At 33.7% G+C, this 27,608-nt stretch overlaps 3 protein-coding genes across 3 annotated transcripts; 1 reads left to right on the forward strand and 2 right to left on the reverse strand.

Moving 5' to 3' along the window:
- Positions 1-540: 540 nt before the first annotated feature.
- LOC123663653 (trypsin, alkaline A-like) lies at positions 541-9,007 on the reverse strand. Its single transcript, XM_045598321.1, has 4 exons — positions 8,998-9,007; positions 3,122-3,320; positions 1,754-2,009; positions 541-866 (listed from the first exon to the last, which is right to left on the reverse strand). The coding sequence occupies exons 1-4, from the start codon at positions 9,005-9,007 to the stop codon at positions 558-560; spliced, it is 774 nt and encodes a 257-aa protein (XP_045454277.1). The 3' UTR covers positions 541-557.
- Positions 9,008-11,565: 2,558 nt separating this feature from the next.
- On the reverse strand, positions 11,566-14,646 carry LOC123663351 (iron-sulfur cluster co-chaperone protein HscB). Its single transcript, XM_045598039.1, has 4 exons — positions 14,574-14,646; positions 14,085-14,427; positions 13,048-13,133; positions 11,566-11,890 (listed from the first exon to the last, which is right to left on the reverse strand). The coding sequence occupies exons 2-4, from the start codon at positions 14,354-14,356 to the stop codon at positions 11,589-11,591; spliced, it is 660 nt and encodes a 219-aa protein (XP_045453995.1). The 5' UTR covers positions 14,357-14,427; positions 14,574-14,646; the 3' UTR covers positions 11,566-11,588.
- A 289-nt stretch (positions 14,647-14,935) lies between these two features.
- Positions 14,936-15,983, forward strand: LOC123663349 (transcription initiation protein SPT3 homolog). The gene has a single exon (XM_045598038.1). It carries the CDS (start codon positions 14,995-14,997, stop codon positions 15,940-15,942), a length of 948 nt encoding a protein of 315 aa, XP_045453994.1. The 5' UTR covers positions 14,936-14,994; the 3' UTR covers positions 15,943-15,983.
- The last annotated feature ends 11,625 nt before the right edge of the window (positions 15,984-27,608 follow it).

Consider the following 27,608-nt stretch of genomic DNA (forward strand, 5'->3'; position numbering starts at 1 on the left):
AAGTCAAAAATATGGTTTTTAGAATTTTTGTCTGTTTGTCTGTATGTATGCCCGAGATAAACTCAAAAAGTACCGCATGGATTTACTTCAAATTTGGCACGAATATTATTAAGAAGTCGGGTCAACATATAGGCTACATATTATCACGCTATTACCTACGGGGAACGAGCAGTGAACCTTTATTTCTTCAACGCATTCTGTAACGACACCTAATCTAACGACGCATATTTGAATGTTGTTGTTATTATGTTAATAGCCATATCATAAGCTAGCTTCACACTATAAATAAAGACATTCTGTAGTATATTTAGTATCAGCATTGCATCCGTGCGAAGCCGGGGTGGGTCGCTAGTCTTAAATAAAATTATGACAAATGTTTAATTAATTATTTTTACTAAATATGTAAATAAGTACCTAATATCAGTATGTCTTAATGCTTATAACATTACAACAGCTTTCACAGGTTGCATTAAATAAATAATTAAAGCTAGTTCAATTTATCGTTCAATATATTGGAAAATAAAAATCAGACAGCAGGCGTTAATCAAAATTTTTTATTATGTATTAATGGAAATTGTATTAATAATCCAATTGGTGTAATGCGACACTTTTGTGTAGACACCAGGATAATATCTAATACCGCAAGCATAACCAAATGATACAAGACCTACTACCACGCCTTTGTAAATCAACGGTCCACCAGAGTCTCCGTAACAGCCGTCAATACCATCTATGTCTGTACTTCCAGCACACATCATTGAATTCATTATTATTGCACCGATTGCTTGGTATCGGACTTTGCAATCTTCTTGATCTATTGTCAGCATCATTGTTTGCTGAAGTTGATCCGGTTGCGGACCATTTTTCTGAAATAAAATCCATAAACCGTTTCAAAAACCTTTTAAAATCATATTAGCTAATCTTAAAGTAAACTGTACCGTTAATTATGCATTAGGTATTTAGAAGTTCCTAAAATACTTGTATATTTTTTATGTTTTTTTTTCGAAAAAAAAGATAAAAAATATACAAGTATTTTAGGATTCTGGACATAGGCCTCCACAAGTTTACGCCAAAAATAACGTGAACTCATGTGTTTTGCCCATAGTCACCACGCTGGGCAGGCGGGTTGGTGACCGCAGTACTGGCTTTGTCGCACCGAAGACGCTGCTGCCCATCTTCGACCTGTGTATTTAAAAGTCAGTAGTTGGATGGTTATCCCGCCACCGGTCGGCTTTTTAAGTTCCAAGGTGTTAGCGGAACTGTGTTATCCCTTAGTCACCTTTTACGACACCCACGGGAAGAGAGGGGGTGGCTATATTCTTTAGTACCGTAGCCACACAGTACATTGATATGATATTAAAAATTGTTTAGAGTTTCCTAATGTGTGAGTAACACAAAAATAAATCGTACGAATAAAAAATAGCACGGTGTCGTCTCCTGTCAAAGAATTCATTATAATGTGAAACTTTGAATAGGTACGAGTGCTGTAAAGGACTCACTATAGACGGCGCCACGGTCGCTTAGACCGAATATAAATCATCATATCGAGAATTTCGATCTAGTGAGTACATCGTTCTATAGCTCAATTGGCTAAAGCACAGACACGGTAAGTCGGAGATGCAGGTTCGATCCCCGCTGGAACGGTCGATTTTTGATATGATATTAAAAATTGTTTAGAATTTCCTAATGTGTGGGTAACACAAAAATAAATCGTACGAATTATAAATATAAATGTTGAAAAAAGTATTCTAACCTGAGTTGCTCCCCATCCAACCAAGGTGCATATAGAATTAGGCGCAAGTTCTGTATTGGGTTTGACAATTGTAGCTTGCTTGATTAAGCTCCCGATATTGAATTTTCTGGCCACAACAACTACTGCTATATCGTTTATGTAATATGTTTTGTCAAATCCATAATGTAGAACAATGGTTTTTACTTTATGCATAACTCCTCCTCTTGTCCGATACGTTGAGCCGACTCTTATCCTCCAGTATTGTGAGTTTGAATAGCTATTTTATGGGAAATATAATAAATTATATTATTGGTAAGTGTTGCAAATGAAAAAGTTTGTTGGTTGTTGACATTTAAAGTAACTGTCTATTTACCGTTGGTTGTAGCGAAATGTTATACAGCCTACTTTACTTTCAGACAAGGTAACTATCTAATGATAAAAGGATAAATAAAATTGGTTAAGTATTTCCCAAGTATATCAATAGAGGAACAGTTCTAAATGACTTCTTAAATTTTTTGGAATATGTTAAATCAATGATAATGTAGCTCGTTCTAAAAATTATACCTAAGTAATTTTTGCAGTGGCGTATTTTAAAATTTAACGCCCTAGGCCAGTAAAGTTTGGCGCCTCCAAATTTCTCAGCTGATCTTTTTTTTTGGCCGCAATTCAATATAATTTTTATTTGATTATAATACTCGATGAATCTAACAATACCCATTATATTTCGGCCGACTTTTTTTAAGCCTTCGGCTTGCGCCGCCCCTCGCAGAATGTCGCGTTTTTTATTGTAAATAATTATAGCCGTGCTTACGCGCTCATGAAAGTATCATGCGTAACAAGTCTATCAAAGTAGCTTGTCTATTGCAACAAAGTCCAATTTAAAATTAAATGGGCTAGGAATTTTTTTCCCACAAGGACCGTGATTATACCTACAGGACCCGAAAAATGAAGAAGGTTCTCAATTCGACAGTATTTTTTAGTGTTTTACCTATTAAAGCTATAAAGCTTTCTATGGCAGAGGACATAGTATATATGTAGATAGTCTAGGTATACAGTTATTATCTAAACACATACAATATATTCAGACAAATAAAAAATGTAAAAGAACAAAAATAAAGCAGGTGTGTATATTTTACATACATAACATAATTATATAAATGGAAAGTTTTAATAGACATACCTAAACGTAGGTATATATAGTTAATTAATTATTGTGATACGATTCAAAGACAGAAGATAATATGTGACTAGATGGAAGAATTAAAATTACTATATTTGTTGATGTAAATTGACGACAGTTTTTATTTCTTTGAAAATACATGCAATTTTTGCGATAGGGATATTGCGAGCATGTAGACGAATGTCACAATAAAAAAAAATATAGCTTACTTTCTGCCTGTATTTTCATTATATTGAAAACAATGTGCCGTCGATATAACATGTCGTGATGTAAGGATAACGCCCGCACAATGCTGGATGTAGTTCTGCGTGCCCCACACATCCAGTAACAGTTGAGCAAGGATAGGATAATTTTGTATCGTTGTTGGCGACCCGTTGAGTACTCGCAAAAAGTTGTACTGAGCTCTAACTAAAAAAATATGTTAGTAAAAGCCTTTTTAATTTCACGATAAACATAAATAATGATAAAAAAGAATTTATTTCGTATTTAGGATACGATAAAATTCCATTGTAAGTATATATTAAATTAGAAAAGAAAAAATTCTTATTTAAAGTACATTATTTTAGAAATTGAGAGCAATTAAATAATTACAAATTATAGAGGCGTTAATATAAGAAACGAACATCCACAAGCACATGTACTTTTTTTACATTCCTTTGTATTGGTTTAATTTACTGTGTTATTTATTGGTATCTCCTACAATATGAATAAATGTGCAGAAAAATAGTGTTTGTTTGACTATAGAGTTCTGTAACTGTTCGTATAGCGGAGTTCTATTAATTATACTCTTCTCGAGGCTTTCCACTAACATATTCATAAAATATGCTTAAAATTACGGTCGTTATTTGGACAAAAACAAAACAAAATAGATCTAAAACTAAAGCCAAATCCATAAGGTCCACAAAAGAAATGTGTTTTTTTGATATTTTTTTGCAATTTTACCACTATATTACTTTAATTTAACAGTAAACGTGTAACTTATATAGAAGTTGACCCGTAATAAACTTTTTTACTCTCTATATAATACATTCATTACAAACATCATATTTTTTTAAGAAATATTGAGTATTTTATACATTTTCTGATTAAAAAAAATATAACTTACCTTCTGTTAAATAAATAAATACAAATAACACTTGCAACTTTGTAATACACATATTATATTTTTATTATACCAATAACAAGTTTAGTACAATAATTGTAGTTAATCGTGTTTTATTTCACGGAATGTTAGCACATTGCAAGACATCTTCATACTGATGAATGAAATCGCCGCATAACTTTCATAAAAGCTGAGGTATAATTATATGTAGCATAAACTTTTCAAACCGTTACAGACAGATCACTACATAGCACGACGGAAACATCTTGATCGATTAACTTTACGATTTATGTGTGTGTAATACTTAGCATATTTTTTATATCTTTACTGAGCATAACCTTATTTCAAATCATTCATCAAAAAATCATTTTACAGTTCAGTCTGATTTAAACTTGATGTTAAAAAAGCCAAATTATGCCATGAAAAATATTCAAGACACTTTTTGAAATAAGCTTAATAAAAGTTAGTTATAAACTATACTTATAATAATTGTGTTTGCTCGCAAACGAAAAAAACCGACTTCAATTACATCGACGAGTAATACAACGTAGATCGACGAAAAAATAGTCAAGTAACTACGCGTTATCAAAGATTACTCAAAAAGTAGTTATCAGATCTCAATAAAATTTATATGTGACCACATGACAAACATCAGCTTTCGATTAAATTAAAAATTATTAAAGTCGGTACACCCAGTAAAAAATTATTGTGGATTTTCAAGAGTTTCTCTCGTTTTCTCTGGGATCCCTTCATCAGATCCTGATTTCCTTATCATAGTACTAAACTAGGGATATCTTCTTTCCAACAAAAAAAGAATTATCAAAATCGGTACATCCAGTAGAAAGCTATTCCGGATTTTCGAGAGTTTCCCTCGATTTCTCTGGGATCCCATCATCAGATCCTGGTTTCCTTATCACGGTACTAAACTAGGGATATCTCCTTTTCAACAAAAAAAAGAATTATCAAAATCGGTATATCCAGTGGAAAGTTATGCGGTATAATACAACGTAGGTCGACGAAAAAAGCGTCAAGTAAAAACGCATTATTAGATATAACTCGAAAAGTAAGTGTTAGATCTCAAATAAATTTAAATGGGACCAATTGACACACACCACCTTTCGATTAAAATTTTTTGTCGAAATCGGTCCACACGGGCAAAAGTTCTGATGTAACATACATAAAAAATAATTGTGTTTGCTCACAAACGAAAAAAAAACCGACTTCAATTTCATCGACGAGTAATACAACGTAGATCGACGGAAAAAATAGTCAAAATCGGTACACCCAGTAAAAAGTTATTGCGGATTTTCGAGAGTTTCCCTCGATTTCTCTGGGATCCCATCATCAGATCCTGGTTTCCTTATCATGGTACTAAACTAAGGATATCCCCTTTCCAACAAAAAGAATTGTCAAAATCGGTACATCCAGTAGAAAGTTATGCGGTATAATACAACGTAGGTCGACGAAAAAAGCGTCAAGTAAAAACGCATTATTAGATATAACTCGAAAAGTAGTTGTTAGATCTCAAATAAATTTAAACGGGACCAATTGACACACACCACCTTTCGATTAAAAAAAAAATTGTCGAAATCGGTCTGCCCGGTCAAAAGTTCTGAGGTAACATACATAAAAAAAAAATACAGTCGAATTGAGAACCTCCTCCTTTTTTGGAAGTCGGTTAAAAAAATATACAGTTGAATTGAGAACCTTCTCCTTTTTGGAAGTCGGTTAAAAAAACCTAAAATTCTAAATTTGTAAATTGAAGATAAATAATGATAGTCAACCTGGATATTCGTATAAAAAAGAGAGTTAATAAAAGTTTAAATATAATTTATACTTTTAATTAATTTATACTATTAAATTTTTTGTCAAATCATGCTTTGTATTCAAAATAAAGCTGTACAAATTAGAAGCCAGGCCAGTCATTTAATTACTAAATAGGCCTTTTCGGGTAAACAAAATATAATCAAACTTCAAAGTATAAATTTTGTACGTATTGAAATCACCATTCATCTTATATAGATCTCAAATTAAAGTCGCTGGTCTGTAATTAGTATAAATTATAATAAGCGGTTGTCTAGCACTTATAATTTAGTTTATGTGTATCAATCACAGTCGCTCCATTTATAGCCGTAACTTTTCTTAGTAGTTATAATTTGTATTCCTGTAAGTATAAATAAATAAATATTTTTCAACATACACACAAGGTCACCTGTTCCCAAGGGAGGCAAATTAACGTCTGTATTATATATAACAGCCAGCTGATATTATGATAAATATACATTTTTTTGAATGTACATTAAAATTATACATATATAAGTATACTTGTATAAACAAATAGGTATATATTGCACCCAGATTCAAAGCGGAAATCACAACCCCAGAGTAGAGAGCAGGGTTACTGCAAACTGATTTACGGGCTAGTAAAAAAAAACGGTAGGTTGTTTTATATACCTAACCAGTGCCGTTTCAAGGTATATCGGGGCCCTTGGGCACAAACATATTTTGGCCCAGTTGGAAAGTAATATGTAGCAAATTATAACCAAGTAGTACTTTGTGGATATTTACGAAAAAAAATTAAATACTAGCAGAACAATTTAAGATATAGATACATACCTAGGTATGTGATATAAATGTACTTTTAATAAAAATTCAATTAAAAATCCACTTACAATAAGTTATGTTAAAAAGAAGGGGCTTATACATATGCAGTTAAAAATAAATACAAAAAAATAAAATTAAAAATAGTTTTTAGTCGTCTTTTATATGTAGGTAACTTTATTAAGTGATGCCCACTAAATATGTATACTGTAGGTATTTGCATAGGAATAAAATTAATGTAGAGTTGGTGTCGTAGACGCCGCGTTGGCGCAACGGTACAGCCATGGATTGTACCTGTTGCGCTGGCGGTTGCGGGTTCGATCCCCGCACATGACAAACATTTGTATTGGCCATACAGGTGTTTGCCGTGGTCTGGGTGTTTGTGCAGTCCTTGTGGGTCTCCCCACCGTGTCTCGGAGAGCACGTTAAGCCGTCCGTCCCGGTTTTTATCATGTACACCTGATAGCGATCGTTACTCATAGTAGGGAATATATCTACCAACCCGCATTGGAGCAGCGTGGTGGATTAAGCTCTCATCCTTCTCCTACATGAGGAAAGAGGCTTATGCCCAGTAGTGGGATATTACAGGCTGAAGCGGGTATCGTAAAACGCGGCTAAGAGATAACAAAGTTCCACTGCCACCTTTGAACTTATAAAGCCGACCAATGGGGGGACAACCATCCAATTGCTGGCTTTGAAATACACAGGCCGAAGACGAGCAGCGGCGTCTTTGGTGCGACACAGCCAACCCTGCGGTCACCAATCCACCTGCCCAGCGTGGTGACTATGGGTAACACACATGATTTCACGCCATTTTCGGCGCGAACTCGTGGAGGCCTTTGTCCAGCAGTGGACTGCAATAGGCTGAAATGATGATGATAATGGTATTCAGTGGGTTTTTGAGGGCCTGTGAGCTTTTGTTTTTAAAAAAATAGCATTTTTGACAATTATCTTTGTCATGTGTGGATGAACAGAATTTTTATTTTTTGAAAAATTAAAGTTGTTGTCATTTTAACTCGAAATATACTTAAGTTCTAAAATTGACTTTCGGTAGATGCAAAAGTAAATTTTTCTGTAAGGTCGGGGGCCCTGGACTTGGGCCCCTTGTGGTAAAGACGGAACATAGCATGCAATTCATTAAACTCATAAAATTTTAAGTCAGTAGAACTCGTTCCTTATAAATCTCTTGGGCAGACTAAACTGCGTAACTACAGCTAATTTTGATATGCTTAGCTTGGTTACAAAATTATCTCACACTTAGAAATATCAGTAAACATAGCGAAAACCTACCTGGGATTAGCATATCCATGTATAGAAAAAGATAAATAAGATGTTTCAGAATGTCTGAGGAGAAATTGTCAGACAGTTGTGTAATTATGAAGCTTGTGAAACTAAGTACCTACTAATTCCACTCCTTAATAGGGCATTTAGCTAGCAGTGACACGGTCACAGACTGTTGGTTTAGTATTACATCTATTTAGTTTATTTTCAACTGGCGAATAAAGGTTACGTTTTTCGAGCGCATTTTTGTACCTTTAAATTAGATTCATTTTAACCAATTTTAACTTAAAAAGTGTAGATATACTTATTATTAAAGAGATTATACTGTTTTTTAACTGTACCTCTATTTTTAGTAAAGGAGTGTAAAGAAGATTGCTGAATCTAATGGGTAGGTTAATATATAATAATACATACAGAGGAAAAGTTTTTCAATTTTCTAGTAATTTGTTCTTTGAAACTGCTAAGCCAATTTTTAAAACTTATTTACTATGCGAAAGCTACATTATTTTCAATTATTAGAGGCGTGGAGGTCCTGCGGTCACCAACAGCGTGGGTGACGTTCAGCGTGGTGACTATGGGCAAAACACATGAAGATAAAATTTTACTTAAATATCGTACGGGATATCATATGGGGAACATTAATTTGGGCTACGTCGCTGCTCGGCGGCAAAAATTTTAACGCCACCTTTTTTGTCCACTTGGGCATGAGCGAGCTAGCTTCAAAATATATAGAAAGAGTACCTACAGATTCTTATGTACTTCTCACAAATAAATTCACTGTAAAAAAATAAATAAAAAAAAATAGGTTACTCAAAGAAAAAAATTACACAGAGGTTATTGACCAATGGAAAGTACCAGGTTAACGTTTGATAAATTGTATATCATTCATAAGTACGAAAAGCTCCTTCAAAACGTACGTAATTAAGTACTCACATTTTATCTCATCTGTGTGGTATAATGATAGAGTAACATGAACATGATAAATTGTTTGCGGAACTCGATATTGTTACGTTTTGTTGTATTTGTGGCTACCTACCACATCGAACTATTATTACTTGAGTAGTAATAGTAATTGAATGAGGCTACCACTATATAACTTACCTGATACCATTACCTTTAAACCATTTAACTTTAGCGATACCGCGGCCAGACAATGACAATTTTATGACGCAATGTAAGTGAATAATCCTTTGCACTAACCCATAAATTATTTATATATTTTTTTCGTGTTAACTATTACAGGGCGGGTAAGATTTGGATGTGTCATTTGATTGTTATGCTGTGTGGTTACAGCAGTAAAGAATATAGCCACCCTCTTTCTTTCTGTGGGTGTCGTAAGAGGCGACTAAGGTATAACACAGCTACCACCCTGGAACTTAAAAAGCCGACCGATGGCGGGATATCTATCCAACTGCTGGCTTTCAAATACACAGGCCGAAGACGGGCAGCAGCGTCTTCGGTGCGACAAAGCCAGCTCTGCGGTCACCAACCCACCTTTTTTTAGCGTGGTGAAAAACCTCATGGACACCTTTCGGCGCGGGTTACCAGAGGGGATTCAGACTTCTACTGAATAAGAACCGCCACGTGTGTTCCGCCTAGACGTCTATGCGGCGGGGTCGCGGGGACGCTGTAGCATTCTTCCACAAACCCCACCGGCACTTGCCCTTGCCCGGCCCACCGTGGTGCAAAGCACCTCGGAAGGCGCACTCGAACACGAAGCGCGCCCGACTTGGTACCGGCAATGCGGACGACGAATCCCCCGACCCATCGCCTGCTGGCCCCCACGGGCGGGGAGTAAAGCCCCCGCCCACCCACCGTGCTTTACGGCACCGCGCCCCAAGGACGCCACCTTCTCGCGCCACCCCGGCGCCCCAGGTGTACCCCGGTGCGGACAGTGCCAAATGGAGTCGACAAAGGCCAAAGGTGGCCACGGCCCCCACACCGGCTGACCGAGGCCTCAGCGCGATAGCGCGCTGTCGTGCGCCTTTGGGCAGGCGAGCAAACCCACCCACCCCGTCCTCCGCGTAGGGGAAGGAAGAACCGACCCCCACGTCTACGCACCGTCTCAGCGCCACACACACCGCTGCACCTCCGTGCCAACACACCTGTGCTCACAGGTCCACTCTGATGACCAGAGCGGTACCCGGAGCGCGCCGTCTGGTTTTGGTCCGCGGGAGTCTGAAGACCCCTGTCACCCGCGGCGGTTAAACCGCGAGCAGTCTCCCCTATCCGCCACCCGGGGGACACGTCCAGTAGAAGTCCATCAACTGCTTCCCTTGGGGCCTAGGCCCTAGACATAAGTCTGGGCCTAGGCTCCAAGGGCCTGGGGTCACCAACCCGCCCGCCCAGCGTGGTGACTATGGGCAAAACACATGAGTTCGCAATATTTTTGACGCGAACTTGGGGAGGCCTATGTCCGGCAGTGGACTGCGATAGGCGAAATGAGATTTGATTCTTAAAAAATGCAAGGTAACCAACAACCTCTCAGTAATAGTAATTATTTGTACCAAATTAAATGATTTAAGGTACAGATACTTTAATAATAAAAGCGGTAGTCTATACGATAGACCAGGTTATCATATTGTCGCACAATGATAGGTCAGTCTTATTTCGTGCCAAAATTGACACACGTCCGTCTTTCGTTCCTTTTCCTTGCTCCAGGAGCGCTAAGCCTTTGGTGCTAATTTGCTGCTCAATTAAAACTAGACTATTTTAGTGTGCATGATGCGCAAACTTCGCCTCTCAAACTCCCGTCGCCAAGCGCTCAAGATCCGTGCCAACACCTATACCACTACTACTGCAGACTAGTGTACAATATTGCATTTTTCTTTATAAATCTCCATTATTATCCGTGTTTATTAACCGACTTAAGAGATTCTCAATTTGACTGTACTTCTTTGGAACAATATATATCACTGAAGCGTACCTATATGTTACTGGGGCCACTATAATGAACATAATACATACGAGAAAGAATAGTTAGGCACGTAATGTCTACTTAATCAGAAGGCACGTAATAATTTTTAATCGACTAAAAGGAAGGAGAAGGATCTCAATTCAATTGCATTTTTTTGTGTTACCTCGTAACTTTTTACTGGCTGTACCGATCTTTATGGTGCGTAGTGCATTCAGCCTGTAACATTCTACAGCGGTTGGCGGATATGTTACTGTGAGTAACGATCGCTATCAGGTATTTTTGATAACAACCGGGACTGACGGCTTAACGTGCTCTGCGAAGCATGGTGGGGAGACCCACAAGGACAGACGTCCAAATCGGAAAGAAAAACATCCCGAACGGAAATCGAACCCGCAAAACCGTCGGTGTTTTAAGCGACTATTCGCACCACTACAAAAGAGCGGTTGTGATTTTTATGATTCTTTTTTTATTCGAAAGGTGGCGCTAGTCGTGTGGTGAGCGAGATCCGATGAGTAGTTTTTGAGTTATCTAATAACGTGTATTTATTATTACTTGTAAGTATCAGGTAATTTTTATCCTCACTGCACCTGATGATAGATCAATAAATTAGCTGGAGTTGTCTCGCTATTTTAACATTTATAATAATAAATTACAGAACAAAAATTATTTAAATAACTATTATGAATAAAATAAATGAAACACAGAAAACAACATTTATATAACTATTAATATAATAATAACAATTTTTTTGCTTTTAACAATTTATAGAAATTTTTTATTTTATAATTCCTTTACTTCGGATAGCTGCCTGTATTTGATTATCGATGCTTGTGTAATATTTCATACGACTTAATAAATACATAACTTTTTTCAAGTCACCGTCAAAGAATGCATTCGACAGCTGTTTCTGAAGATCTTTAATAACTTCTTTGATTTCTTTGTTTAGTTTCATTATTTCCTCTTCAGTGTCTGCATTTTCTACTTCTTCATTTTTTTCCATTATTTGCATAAGGAATTCTCGGTCAATTTCTGTATCTTCGGGTATATCTTTTCCTCTTAAATTTAACATGTAAATACCTAAAAAAATAATTAATTTTAACACTTATTTATTTATTTCAAATATTCGGTACATAGCAAAAACAATTTGTAACGATAGTAATTACATCAGTATAAAGCTGTGTCGCAGTCATTAAAGCTCGCCTCACAAAGCATCGTATCACAAAGTTGACCAAATGTAACAAATATAATTATAAACAAACAATATTTTCACAAGGAAAAAATATGAATATAAAATTCAGTCTGTTTTATAAAATAATTAAGTACTGTAAAGAAATTAATAAATTAAAAAATTTCGATCTAGCGGATACATCGTTCCATAGCTTAATTGACTAGAGCCACGACACGTCAGTCGGAGATGCAGGTTCGATCCCCGCTGGAACGGTCGATTTTTGATATGATATTAAAAAAATGTTTAAATTAATAAAGTTTATAAGACATATGGTTTATTTATTTATTGACAATTTAGAGCATGATACAGGTTTGTTACAAGGAAGTGGTATTAATTTAAATCACACATACCACATGTCATTTCTAAGCTAGACTATATTTGACACTAGACTGGCTAGTTGTTGGCACAGTTTGCTGTAACAGTCTTCTGCTCGAGAGGTTGTGCAACTACCGCGCTGAATCAGTGTGATCGGGTCAGCCTGTAATATCCCACTACTGGGCATAGGCTTCTTCCTCCATGTACGAGTAGGATTGGAGCTTAATCCACCACTCTGCTCCACTGCGGGTTGGCGGATATGTTCCCTACTATGAGTAACAATTGCTATCAGGTATTGATGATAACAGCCGGGACCGACGGCTTAGCGTGCTCTCCAAGACACGGTGGAGAGATCCACAAGGACAGAGATCCAAATGCTGAAGAAATATTTGTATATATACAAATATCCATCCTGAGCGTGAATCGAACTTACTAACTGCCGGTGTTTTAGGCGACTACTAATACCACTACAACTGAGGGGTTGTTAGACAGAGCAGTAATATATTATATCTCATTGTCTCCTACACATTTATGTGTTTCTTTCTTTACATAAAAATATTAGTTATTTATAGGTAAAGGAGAGCTTTACAAGTTTACTTTATTTAAAATGCTATGTAGTGTATAGTATATGGTTTAATTTATTGCCTCTTGTTTGTAAGGCCATATAAAATCAAAAGCTTTAGACAAATACCTCTTGCCAATGGTTCTAGAAGGGTCTTGTAGGCATCATTGACTAGGGATGAATACTGTGCTGATATTTCTTGTTCTTCCTTATCCCTGAAATTAAAATAGTGCATATTTAGTATATGAGAAATACACAATTTTTTAATTAAAATTAATCTATACTACACTTATTTTGCAGTCTCACTCCGCGACGAGTACGATAAACTGTGAGATATGCAATAAAAATTTCAAATTTCACTACACTTTTTTAAAGGTTTGTTAGTAATTATTAAGGTCGAAATAGCATAATGTATTTTATAATGCAGTCTACTGCTTACGAATTTTTCTGCTATTACTAATCTGCATAGCCCACATATGTTACATAAATATTAGAGATGTGCCAATTTGCTGGCAACTATATATTTAAATAGACTAGATATCATAGTGTGCGACTATTTGGCAAAGAGCGTCGACTGACCGGTTTCTTATTTTGTAGGTATGTATGGGAATTACATAAATTAAAAAAGTGTGTGCAGCACCAACAGGCAACCGGAGTTTACTTCTTAAGAATGGCTACTGTGATGTTTAAAAATAATGTTTTTAATAATTATAGTTTCATCTTTGCAAATTTTTAGACAGTTATTGTATGTGAGGGGACTGATCTGCCTTTTTTCAGCCTAGTCGGCTAGTCATAATCGGCACAACTCTACTATATAATATACAGAATATTAATCTGCATCTTATTGTCTGTAGATTTCAATTAGTAGTGAAGCAACAACTATAAACTGTCAATTAGACAAATATTGACTGTTACATGACACAAGGAAGTAATTTTAAAATTAAATATAATGAATTTTCATTTCATCTATTAAAACATCAAATATAAAAATGTATAATTTTGATATCTTGAAGATATAATATTAAATAGTAAGCTCATAATGAGTTCTGTAGTGTTGTGCATCAATATTGTTAGTATTTTCAATAATTTCATCTAGTAGTCATTAATAAATAATTAAGGTATACATAAAAGACATTGTTGTTACACATACAAAAGTATGTTTTTACCTGTTACCATATTTATCAGGGTGTAAATGTTTTTGTAATTCTTTATACTTTTTTGATAGCTCAGTTTCATCTAGATCATACGATTCCTTCACGCCTAGAACTTTAAAGTAGTTATCTAGTTCGTCTGGTCTTTGCAAAGCTTTGCAATTTGAACAGAAAAGATTTGAAACCAAGTTATTAATATTATTTCCACAAGACCAACATGAAATATATCTTGTTTGTTCTTTAAAACTTATTTTTGGGAGACTCAAAACGATTCTTCGTATGTTCATTTTTGTAAATTATCTAATAGGTGTCAAAGGTCTCAAATTTTTCAACATTTGTTTTTGACTGAAATTAAAACCTGAAATAATAATTAAATTTTATTAAGTAGCACTAATTAGTACATACATTTTTAACAATGACTGTTTCTTTTTAAATACTATATGTTTTATTTTTATTGCACAATACTTAATGATTTTAAGTTTGCTACAATAACATACTACTAACCTCTAATGCCAGATATCAGGTACTTAAGTCACTGTCTGATTATCTATTGTCAATATCAGCTGACTGAAAAGTTCCTCTGTAGTTACTCTACACTTGTTCATTTAGGTACATGCAAAGCAAAGATTTTTATTTTAAGGACTTTCACGAAAATTTTCTATTAATTTATTTTCATTATTAGTATTAAAGTGTGCTTAAACAGATATTGTTAACGCGATGATATGCCCAGTGAGGTGTAAGTTAGATATTTAGCTAGCGTTGCTAATAAATAATTATGATAATGTCAACACTCGTTTAGCTGTCATAGAGTCAGAAAAACAGAAACAAACAGATACAGCTGATTGAAGCAGTTATAAAATAATTTACATTTATACTTAACTACTTATAATAATTTCTAACATATAAAACAGTTTATGGAATTAAAATGGTGTCATATTTTACTATTGATGCTACCGGAGAAGGAACAAACTTTCAAAAGGAAATATCTAACATGATGCACGGCTTTGGAGACAATCCGAACCCAAACGCTGCAACAGTGGTTTTGGTTGAAAATATCGTACTGCAACAATTGAGAACGATGCTACAAGAAGCTCTGAACAACTCGATCATGAGAGGTTCAAACGTAATAACAAATTATGATTTAATTTATTTGGTGAGAAAAAATCCAGTGAAATTAAAAAGATTACACGACTATCAAATTAAATTAGATCGAATAGATAAAAACCGACAGCCAACAGTGAGTACGACGACGGAGACCATTTTGCCGGGAATTATTCTAGATGAAGAAAAAGATGTCACTATTAAAAAGAAACGCACACACATTGACGTTATACAAGAGATGGATGAAATGGACGAAGTGAGTCAAATAAAATTTGATGCTATAGACTACTTGAGGAAAGTTAGGGCGTCTAAGATAACTGAATCTATGTCATACGAAAAATATGAAGCATATCACAAAGCTAGGTGCAGTTCATTTCGTTCAGGCTACGGTCTTAGTAAAGGTTTTGTGAAATTGGAACGATGGATTAACCCAAACAAAGAGTTAAAAATAAATTCTTTAGCATTGGAAGTCCTTTGTTTTCTGGCATATGAAACAGTTGCAGAAATAGTTGATGCTGTGTTCTTAATACGTCAGGATAGCAAAAAGAAGAGCGGCGATCCGTTTAGTAAATTTGAAGGTGGTTACTTTTGTAATCCACAAAGTTTGAATAACGCAGTTTATATAAAATCTGGCTATGAAGGTGTGCCAGCAATAACTGTTGCCGAGGTTAGGGAAGTTTTAAGAAGATATTTCACACCAAGAAATGGTATGAACGGACTGTTTTATAGAAATATGAGTATGGACTTACCCATTAGATATATTGCGATATGATTTTTAAGTCTGATGTAAAATAAATGTTTTTAAAATTCAAACAAAATGTCTTAATTTATTTAATATAATAAAAGTTATCTATTACTGACTTTATTTCCTCTTGTATGTATGAGATGCTACTCAAGTTTGGTCATATAGCACAACAAACCATAAAATTATGTGGTGTCATGGGACACCAGGTAGGAACGTCGTTCCTTCGGATAGTATAGAAGCAACACAATTTGAAAAAAAAAAATGTTGAATTTTATATATATTTTCGTTCTTGGTTTTCTTTAATTTTGTTAATTGGTTTTTAATTAAGTACATAAAAGTATTTAGGAAATTTAGTATTTTAGAAAATAACAAATATCGTAAAATAAAATAAATCAAACAAAATAATAATAATAATAATAATTCAAACTATAAAGTGAAATAAAAAACATATGTCTTTATTTATTTTTGTCGACATTATAAAATTACATAAATAATTTAAAAAAAAGTTTACTAGTAATATTTTAGTTTTACAAACGTCATTTTATACAGTCATGTGACTGATATTACGTCACTTCCATTATATAATGTCCTTACCGTTGTAGTATCTATCACATTTTTTTTCAGTTCGCTCGCCCAGCCAAATGTCAAGCCTGCCGTAAGGAACTTCGTTCCAAAACTTCGTTCCAATAAAAGATATATTCTCGAAGACAATTACTGAAAATCAGTGTTAAAATTTAGTGTATTAATTTAGTAGTGTTAATATTTTATTTTATTATTATAAGACATGTGTTTTAACTACAACTATAGTTTTATTGCAGGAAAGGGCGCATTGTGAAACATGACTTTTATATTTTCAACTTTATATTTTTAAATATATGATATATTTAATAGAAGTGGCGTAATTGGCGTACGCTTCAGCCTGTAATAACCCACTGTTGGGCATAGGCCTCTTTCTCTATGTAGGAGAAGGATCAGAGCTTAATGGATCACGCTGCTCCAATGCGGGTTGGCGGATATAATTATTCCCTACCCTGCGGATACATACCACGACAAACATCTTTATGGCCAAACAAGTGTTTGTAATGTGCGGGGATCGAACCCGCAATCGCCAGCGCAACAGCCACAAACCAGTGCTGTGACCGTTGGCGTACGTCAAATATAAAAGGCTTAGATGACAATTGTCATTTTTTATGTTAATATCTTGATCTACTAACACATTCAAATAGAAGAAAAGTCACAACTGGCTTAAGCTATGTCTTAGCTGTTTACTCCACATAATTATTTTATACCTTATATTATTATATATAAAAAATCTCACTGGCTGTTATGTCTTTACTACAAAATATCATTAATTAAAAAATGAATTGATAAAGGCGAGGTATGCAGAGAATTACGCCAGTTGTGCCTGTACGGGGCTTGTCAAGACGAGTCCCGTATGGAAGAGTTTAAGGCATGAAGCAATATGTGGCAGAAAACATCGTGAGATGTTTTAGGGCCCTTTTCACACAGAGACCTTAAACACATATCTGTTACTGGATAACTGTGCAGCAAAAAATAAAAACTGGATACTTTATGCTTATCGGGTGATATATTTAGTGAACTCTGTAGAAGATAGTTTCTTTTTTCAAGTTTGGTATTTTTTGTTTTTCCAACTTAGCAGTTCTTGTTTTTATTACACATATTTCTAGTATTATATGTACTTACTATATAACTGCAACTATTTATTTTCGCAAAATTTCGGAAAACAGTGGAGTGGTTTTTTCAATAAAGAAAAAAACGAGTGTGCTTTAGACCACACGACTGAAGTAAAACTTTCTATCTTCACTAACTAATATCTCCCTCTCAACTATAGTTCGTCTCGCTCGACTCACACTTTTTGTAACGTTTTCGTTACGCATTCACCAGCTTACTCCCCAAATCAAGCGTGCGAAAAGTTTTGATCCTAAAATATAGGAGCGCTATTATGAGCGTTAAAAGCGTCAAGCCCAGCTGGTCCTAGGCGTAAGATTAATTAGGAAAAAGTCGATACTATAGTTTTACGACACGATTACAAAATATTTACTTCTAAAGTTGTCTAGAAACCAGGATAAAATTATTTTGTATTATTTTTAACATTTAGCAAACATGTATGATATTAAAGCAAAAATTAAGTGGTGTCATGGGACACCAGGTAGGACCGAAGTTCCTTCGAATAGTATAGAAGCAACACAATTTGAAAAAAAAAATGTTGAATTTGATATATATATATTTTTTTTTTATTTATTTGTAACATTAAGAAAAGCATACATCAAATTATATTTACTTGCAAAAGCCCATAAGCTTGTCCGCAAGTAACAGTCTCTCACATTTTACATAAGACTTGTAATATATTGCTATAACATTTACAATCTACAGTGGTTACGAAAAACATATTTATACTACGCTTAGATAATTTTTGCTAAACAAAGTTTTACGTCTACCCTATTTATTAAAAATAGTTTCGTTTTTATTAATTAAACAATACTATCATCGACGGTATGGTCACAAAAACGATTACAAAAAACATACGGGTGTAAGCGAGATAGTTAATTTGTTTTTAACCGACTTCCAAAAAAGGAGGAGGTTCTCAATTCGACTGTATTTTTTTTTTTTTTTTTTTTTTTTTTTTTTTTTATGTATGTTACATCAGAACTTTTGACCGGGTGGACCGATTTCGACAAATTTTGTTTTAATCGAAAGGTGGTGTGTGCCAATTGGTCCCATTTAAATTTATTTGAGATCTAACAACTACTTTTCGAGTTATATCTAATAATGCGTTTTTACTTGACGCTTTTTTCGTCGACCTGCGTTGTATTATACCGCATAACTTTCTACTGGATGTACCGATTTTGATAATTCTTTTTTTGTTGGAAAGGGGATATCCCTAGTTTGGTACCGTGATAAGGAAACCAGGATCTGATGATGGGATCCCAGAGAAATCGAGGGAAACTCTCGAAAATCCGTAATAACTTTTTACTGGGTGTACCGACTTTGATAATTTTTAATTTAATCGAAAGCTGATGTTTATCATGTGGTCACATATAAATTTTATCGATATCTGATAACTACTTTTTGAGTAATCTTTGATAACGCGTAGTTGCTTGACTATTTTTTCGTCGATCTACGTTGTATTACTTGTCGATGTAATTGAAGTCGGTTTTTTTTTCGTTTGCGAGCAAACACAATTATTATTTGCTCAGAAATAGCTAGCAGTATACAGGTTGTTATGGTAAATTAGTTACTATATTCATATATATTTTACTTCTATTTATTAATTATTCAAAAACAGATAGCAATAAAATACATATTATTCATACATAGATATATCCATTTATTAAATTTGAGTTTTTTAATATTTCTCATTTTTTTGCAGTTGTTCACAGAAATATTTTTTAAATTTGTATTTGTAATTATCTTTTGTAATATCGAAAAGTACAGTTCTGGGTATTTGGTTAATTAAAGTGGGTATCAAATATCTATTTGTGCGTTTACCGTAATAGTTACGAACTTTAGGTGTAGCGAGTTTGTTTTGTGTAATTGTTCTTGTTGTGATTTTATGGTTAATTTTAATTTGAAATTCCTTTTTGTGAAATTGTTCCATTAATAATAGCATCTGAAATTTCGTATGCACAGGTAATATTTTACAATATTTAAATATTCCATTTAGGTTGTTTTCATTGTACAATTGATTTTTAACTTTTTTGGGTATTATAATTTTTAATATTTTTAATTGTAGATTTTGTATTTTATCTAAGTAAGTTTTAAATGTTTTACCATAACTCGTTATTCCATATGAAATAAGAGACTCAGCAAGTGTATTAAAGAGATTCATAAGAATAGGATACGGAATTTTGTATTTTAGAATGGCAAATTTTGCTAACACAGCTCGTAGCCTGTCACATACATATTCAACGTGTTTACTCCAATGAAATCTTTCGTCCACAATTAAGCCTAGATATTTATATTGATTGACCTGTTCTAAAGAAGTACAATTACATTTTATTCTAACATCTGGTTTGTGAAGGCAGTCGTGGCTGTGTGCCAGTATTTTTATTGGTCTTTCGTTTTTGTTAGAATGCGTCGAGCGGATATGTACAACTTTGGTTTTAAGCGAGTTCAATACTAATCCTGCGTCATGCGACCACATACAAAGGTTGGTAAAGTCAAGTTGTAACATTTTCTCTGCCTTTGCTAGGTTTTTATTGGCTATTACTAGACATGTGTCGTCAGCGAATTGATACATCGAACTATACTTAACGACATTTCCCATATCATTTACAAAAGCCAGATAGTGAAGAGGACCAAGGACAGATCCCTGAGCTGTACCCGTAGTGAAAGATATTTTATCACTGTGTTCATTTTCAATTCTCACTCGGTATTTTCTGTGCTTGAGGTAATCTTCAGACCATCTACGAAGTGGACCACGGACGCCGGTATTGTCTAATTTTTTTATTAATAATTTATGGTCGAGTGTATCAAACGCTTTACTGTAGTCAATAAATAAAAGAATTACGTGTTGTTTACTGTCCAGATAATTATTAATTTCGTCGGTAAATTTTGATAATAATAAAGTAGTTGATTTATTTTTTTGGAATCCAAACTGAGCCCCGGATAAGACGTCATTCGATGCGTAGTAATTTTGTATCTGATTGCATATGTATTTTTCAAATATTTTATCGACCACTGGCAATATGGTAATTGGTATATAATTGTCATAGTCGTTATGAGACCCTTTTTTGTAGATAGGTCTTACTATTCCTTTCTTTAGTTGTATTGGATAAATACCAGATTTAACACTGGTGTTAATTAGCTTTGCAATTACAGCTGTTATTTTTTTACTTAAGCGTTTTATATCTATGCATCGAATCTGGTCCGCCCCGGGCGCTTTGCTTGTATTTAATTTCTGAATTGTTTTGTTAATGCTTATTGCATCTGCCGCTTTAAATCTTATTGAACTATTTTGAAGAAATATATACGTCGACTCATTTAAAAGTTTTTTCTTACAGTTAGGTAATATTTTTTTAACATTTTCTTTAAAACTATTGCCAAAATTATTTGCCAGTTGTTTAATAGTTAAATCATTTTTTTTAAAAGCTTTTAGTATTGCCGCATCCAAAGATTTATTTATTCTACCTGTTAGGGAATTTAAGATATTCCAAAGCTTTCTTGGGTTATTTATATTATTGTTTATTTCCTGATTATAGTATTTGTTTCGCGATAATTCAATAATTTTATTTGTTTTATTTCTTACCTTATTGTACTCTAACCTTAATATTTTATTGCTTGTATCTTTTTTCCACTCCCTATATAGAAAGTCTCTTTTTTCACAAAGAAAGTTAATTTTATTGTTTATCCACGGATACTTATTTCTCTTACTATTAAGACTAGTTTTTATAGTATATTTGGAAATTTCGTAACATTTTTTAAAATTATCTTCTATAAAATTATATATTTCCAATGGATTTTGCATTTTTTCAACTATGTTCCATTCAACGTTTTCAAGAAGAGATATTAATTTTGTATCATTTATTATTTCTTTGATTTTCGTATCATCCTGTACACTGCTATCAAACTGTGCGGAGGCGCACGACAGTATGCACATGCGGTGATCCGCCACTACAGTTCTAAGCGCGGCCGAGTATAAGTCTGACGAGCGCGACTTAACAAATATATGGTCAATACAACTCCGCGTAATATTTTCATTTCGAATTTCTATTCTCGTGTAATCCGATATCGCGCTTATCAGACCACACTCGGACATACAGCTTAAGTAATGATCTCGTATGTTATTTTTTAATTTCAGATCAATATTTATATCGCCAAAGAAGAATAAATCAGAGTTTTTGATTGAATTGTGACATAATAGTAATTTAAGCTCATTTATAAAAAGGTGTTTGCTTTCATTGGGTGGTCGATACAATGCACAGATGTGTGTCGGGTAGTGGCGGGTAGTTTGGATGTTTATTATTAGTGATTCACAGTGTTTTAGTTTAAAATCGTTTACTATCTGGAAATTATGGCAATTTTTGATGTACATAATTATACCACCATCACGTCGCTGCTCCCGAAGCACACTACACATTTCATAACCGTTAATATTAAATAATTTCAAAAGATCGCTACTCATTGAAATGCCTACCTCAGTTACAATAACAATATCTATAGATAATAAAGATTGATTTAATATCTGCACTAATGAACTAAAATTTTTGATAATGGATCTAATATTAACATGGACAACATTAAATAAAGAAGTATGTTTAGGAAGATAGGTACTAAAATCATTTAAGTTTGCTGCATCATGAATTTCAATTATTTCCGATACAGTGCCTAGCGCGTAAGATTTCTATTATCGGCTCACTTGTTTCTCCATCACTATATTGTCTATATCCGTACAGTTTCGGATGACGACAGGCTTATCATTATCACTCCTGCGAACTAAAATTTTACCGCCTTGAAACCATATATATTTATGGGTATCTTTGAGCTTTAACTTAGTTTGCCACAAGAGGGTTTTATTGGCGTGAGATAGGGCACGGCGTACCATAATCTTGGATCTAGCAACAGACGGGTCTGAAGATGAAACAATGTCCCCTGCATAAATGGTTCATTTTCTTGCTGCTCGTATCCACTGGTCCACTAGTTCTTCCTGTTTTACAGACACGTAGAGTATGCCTTCCTTCCCATTTTTTCCCTTCACAGTTTTAGTTAAAATTATATCTTCTTTCTTCATAGCAAGTTTTGTAGCTAAGTTATTTATCATAATTTCCGTGTTGTCTTCTATCATTTCGGGTACACCAGCGATTTCGATAATGTTGTTAAGCTGCTTTTGCTCTAGGTTTCCAATGTGTTGTTCCATTGCATCGATTTTTAACTCCAGATTTTTATTTTTATTTGTTAAATATGTATTTTTATTTTCCAATTCTTTTATTTTTCCACTAATTATCGCCAAAGTATCCATTATTCCATCCATTTTTTGACAACAGGAGTTAAGAGCATCGTTCACTGAGCATATTTCTTTCTTTACTGCTTTTTTAACCTCGATCGAAATGTCGCGTAGTAGTTTTTTCATCACACTTGTTTCTGTATCATTTCCCTGTGTCTTTATTAGCTCCTCTGCATCTTCCTCTTCTTCTTCTTCTTCTTGTATCATAAACGACTTCCGTCTTGGAGATTCGCGACAACAATCTTCGCAGGTCCATTCTAAATTCTCAGCGTTGCGCAGTGCTGCTAATTGCTTGGATGACAAGCCAGTACAAGCCTGGTTGGCGTGCACTGTTTTTGAACAGTTGTTGCATTCGAGAAATGCAGTTTTCTTAGCTATCACTTTGTTGCAGTTATCACATTTAGGCATTTTTGTATTTTATTTATTATATATGTTTAGGTTGGGGGTAGAAATACGTAACTTCGGAATTACAAACACAATAGCTGTTTCGCACGACGTCACAAGCGAGACTACTTATACTTTCTAGTTCTTGATTTTTTTTTAATTATGTTGATTAGTTTTTAATTAAGTACATAAAAGTATTTAGGAAATTTAGTATTTTAGAAAATAACAAAATACCGTAAAATAAAATAAATCAAACAAAATAATAATAATTATAATAATTCAAACTATTAAGTGAAATAAAAAACATGTCTTTATTTATTTTTGTCGACAGTATAAAATTACATAAATAATTTAAAAAAAAGTTTATTAGTAATATTTTAGTTTTACAAACGTCATATTATACAGTCGTGTGACTGGTTTTACGTCACTTCCGTTATATATTTTTCTTACGGTTTTAGTATCACATTTTTTTTAGTTCGGTCGCCCACCCAAATGTCAAGCCTGCCGTAAGGAACTTCGTTTCAATAACTTCATTGGGCATGTTTATAGTTTCGTATCAATTTGGCGTGCAATTGGATGCTAATATTATGACAATTTATATTTCTACTATATACGCATTTATATTTTTTTACAATTAACGAATTTGTATTAGCATTGTTAACGAAAGCAGGTTCGAAAACGATTTTTTTTTCGAAACTTTTAAATCGTAAACAATAATATTTCCCAAAAATAACGATCGAATTTTGTTTAAGCTGCTCTCATGGTAATGGGTAACACACGATATAACTTTGAAATTGTTTTTGTCTTACTGAAATATGTAAAAGATTAAATTAAAATACCTTTTACACGTTAAAAGCTTTTTAAACTATTTTGTGCTCTGAATTATTATATTTGTTTAAGTGGAACGAAATTATTTTTTAAAAGCCTCTATGGTAACTATTTTATGTGATGCTTTGTGATATGAACATGATTACTAATATTATGTAGGTATAAAAAAATTTGACAAAAATTCTAATAACAAATATTTCAGTTTCGCAAAATAAAGAGGTAAGCTTTTTTAGGTATTAAATGGTTTTAACCCAAGTTTCTCAGTGTAACTATGTATCCACAAATAGCGTGGATAGATGCTTACAGTGAGGAAACAAAGCAAGTTGCTACACACATAATTGTGTTATTGCAAAGGACAGACGAGCATGTCCCGTCTCGGTTGTTCAACTATTAATAAACTGAAAGTTCTTCTATAAATGTATATCGACTAGAGCTTACAACTCACCTTGCTCTTGTATTTTGAGAGCAGTTGCTTGCAAATTTAATTTTCCCGCCTGAGTTATAGACTCCGATATTGGAGTCTCGTAGGTCTCGCTTTGATATAGTAAATTTCTTTATTTATTTACGTGTGCTCGCTTTAAGTAATTTACTTTTGTCGTTATTGAGTATGTGACGACATTAATTTGTGTAACTGAACGTAATAATGTTTAATTGATACCATTCATTGTAGGTAATTCTATATTAATCGATAATTATATATCCATAGGGGTCGCCCGGTGATCGAAATTCGACCATAATTAATTTAAATTATTAGTTTGAACATTATTAAGGTTCTGTTGTCAATGACTATACTTATATAATAATAAACAAATCAGTATATATATGTACGTGTGTGTGTCAAACACATGGTAGTGTGTGTGTCAAACACATGGTAGTGTGTGTTTTTTATTGATTAAATGTATTTTATGCATGATTGAAAAAAAAACATTAGCATTCTGCACTTCTCTACCTATATAAACTATAAATGTACGAAATTTCATACTCCTCCGTCCGCGTAATTTTCGTAAAAAGTGGTACCTTCAAAAATTTTGCTCCACGTATAATATATAGATTAATCGATAGTAATAAAAATTGATTTTAGAAAATATATTTATATAATACCTTTTATGGGATTAAGATAAAAATGCAGTGATATTCATACTTTTGGTAATAGTAAATTTAGCACTTGCATTTGAGCACTTGCTAAACAAATGAAAAAGTATGTAGATTATTTTTGCACAGAAGTTGTACAGAATCACAAAACGATATACCAGAACTAGCTAGGCTATATATTATTAAAACTGTAACGATTATTTGAATACATTAGCCAACCTTGTAAAGTTTAGTTTCATAGTAATAAATAGACAGAGTATAAGCTCAATATCGTTTTATACAGTCGATGTAACTCTCGCTTGAGTACAAATTTCACCGCCTAAAGCGAACATTGCTTTTATACGAATAACGTTCAAATGTAGGTGCTCTAACAGCTTTACTAAAGCGCTTTAAACGGTTTATAGGATATATAGGGGTATTTATCATACCGGATAGACAGCCGATTTACGAGGAAATCGATATTATCTAGGAAGCAATGGGGGTGTCGGAAATGCATGGTTGCGGCACAAGTCACACACAGTTAATAGCTGTCATATCAAGTAATCCAGAATTCACACTGATATCAACAATACGACGACGAAATAAGTGCCCTGTACAGGCGAATATAAGCGAGAGGTTTGAAATGAAACATTCCGAAGCTATATGTATATACGGAAAAACGTCAAACAGAAGTTGTAGTTTAGGGACAGAACGTTAGGGACAGGTTTTAAATCTAGCGATAAGATTAAGGTGTCTATTGGATGTTTTACATTCTAATGAATTTATGTCGGAATATTTGAAATAGTTAGTAGGTATACGTGGTTACATGGAATGCCTCTATTTTGTTTCCATCTATAGGTACTAATAAAGCTGAAAAGTTTGTCCGTTTGTTAGTTTGGACGCGTCTATCAGGAACTACTGGTTCGAATGTACGCAAGTAAGAAGTTATACTTCATTGGTTAGCTAATTTCACGTTGCTAACTTCTTCTTTTTTGACTAGTTAACTTCAGGGTGTCGGTTTTTTGCGCGCGCATCGTAAAAATTTACTCTCATCATTTTTGCCTAATGCACCAAAAGAAGTATAACTTCCAAATTATTTTCGTGTTGGATAGTCTATTGACCGATGAAGGCTATATAGGTTATATAGTAATAAGTTTTTAATATTAGTAAGTTTTTTCTTCAAATTAACGCAGTTGAAACTGCGGGGCACAGCTTGTTCTTCTTTATCTTCTTAATTTATAGAGCGTTTTAGGTATAGATTTAAAACCAATAAACTGCAGCATAGTTCAAGAACTCAAATCGAGTAGGTTTAGAAATCGTCATTGCAAGAAATCTATAAGTGTTGTAAATATATATATATGTTTAGTTAATGTGTTTAAGTTAATATGTTTTGTTAATTTTAATAGTTATTCTTATTCTGGCATGAGATATGAAGATGGGGATATTTTTTCTTAGAACAATGGCTTTAGGTCTTCTGCAAATAAATGCGACGCTCGAAGTCTATAGTATTGTACTTAATGCCGATACCAAAATATCATTATATATATATATATATATATATATATATATCTCATGCCAGAATAAGAATAACTCTTAAAATTAACAAAACGTTCATATGCGAGAAAACTTTCGAATTTGACACCAGCTTATCATGACATGTCTCATTTTATTTTTACCTTATCGTCATACATTTTGTTATCACTTCAAATACTTAGATTGAAATTGATAATTTTTGTACGAGGTTTTTTAGGGCAAGCTTAAAGAAGTACAAAGATACTTTTTTTTTCCGCTTGAGAACAATCTTTAGGATTTTTTTATTTATGTTTTTTTTTGTTATAGTGCACCATTAGAACTTTAAAGTATAATCTATATTATGTCTCAAACAGTTCCATAATTGAATGGTTTCGAAAAATAACTAACAATTAAAAAAAACAACAATATTTTTGATTAAAATGAACGTATCATTAACCATATGATTTTAAATATATATATTATTATATACATTGATATTCATAAGCAATTGTTCTACAATTGGTTTACTTAACAATACGCGTTGGTTATGATTTCAGTGAATGGAATAACTTGAAATATATTATGTAAAAGCACATAGTCTTTCATTCCCGTTTGTAAAGTCGAAATAGAATTGTTAATGTATGTAAAAGTAAAGATCATAATTTATATTTAGGTATTATTATTTGAAATAGGAAATAGCTGCTGTGTGGTTACGACATCAAAGAATATAGCCACCTCCTCTCTTGCCGTGGGTGTCGTAAGAGGCGACTAAGGGATAATGTAGTTCCACTACTACCTGGGAACTTATAAAGCCGACCGATGGCGGGATAGCAATCCAACTGCTGGCTTTGAAATACACAGGCCGAAGATGGGCAGCAGCGTCTTCGGTGCGACAAAGCCAGACAGACATATTGTCACCCGCCTGCCCAGTGTG

This window comes from Melitaea cinxia, chromosome 20 (assembly GCF_905220565.1).
Source record: "Melitaea cinxia chromosome 20, ilMelCinx1.1, whole genome shotgun sequence".
Classification (NCBI taxonomy): domain Eukaryota; kingdom Metazoa; phylum Arthropoda; class Insecta; order Lepidoptera; family Nymphalidae; genus Melitaea; species Melitaea cinxia.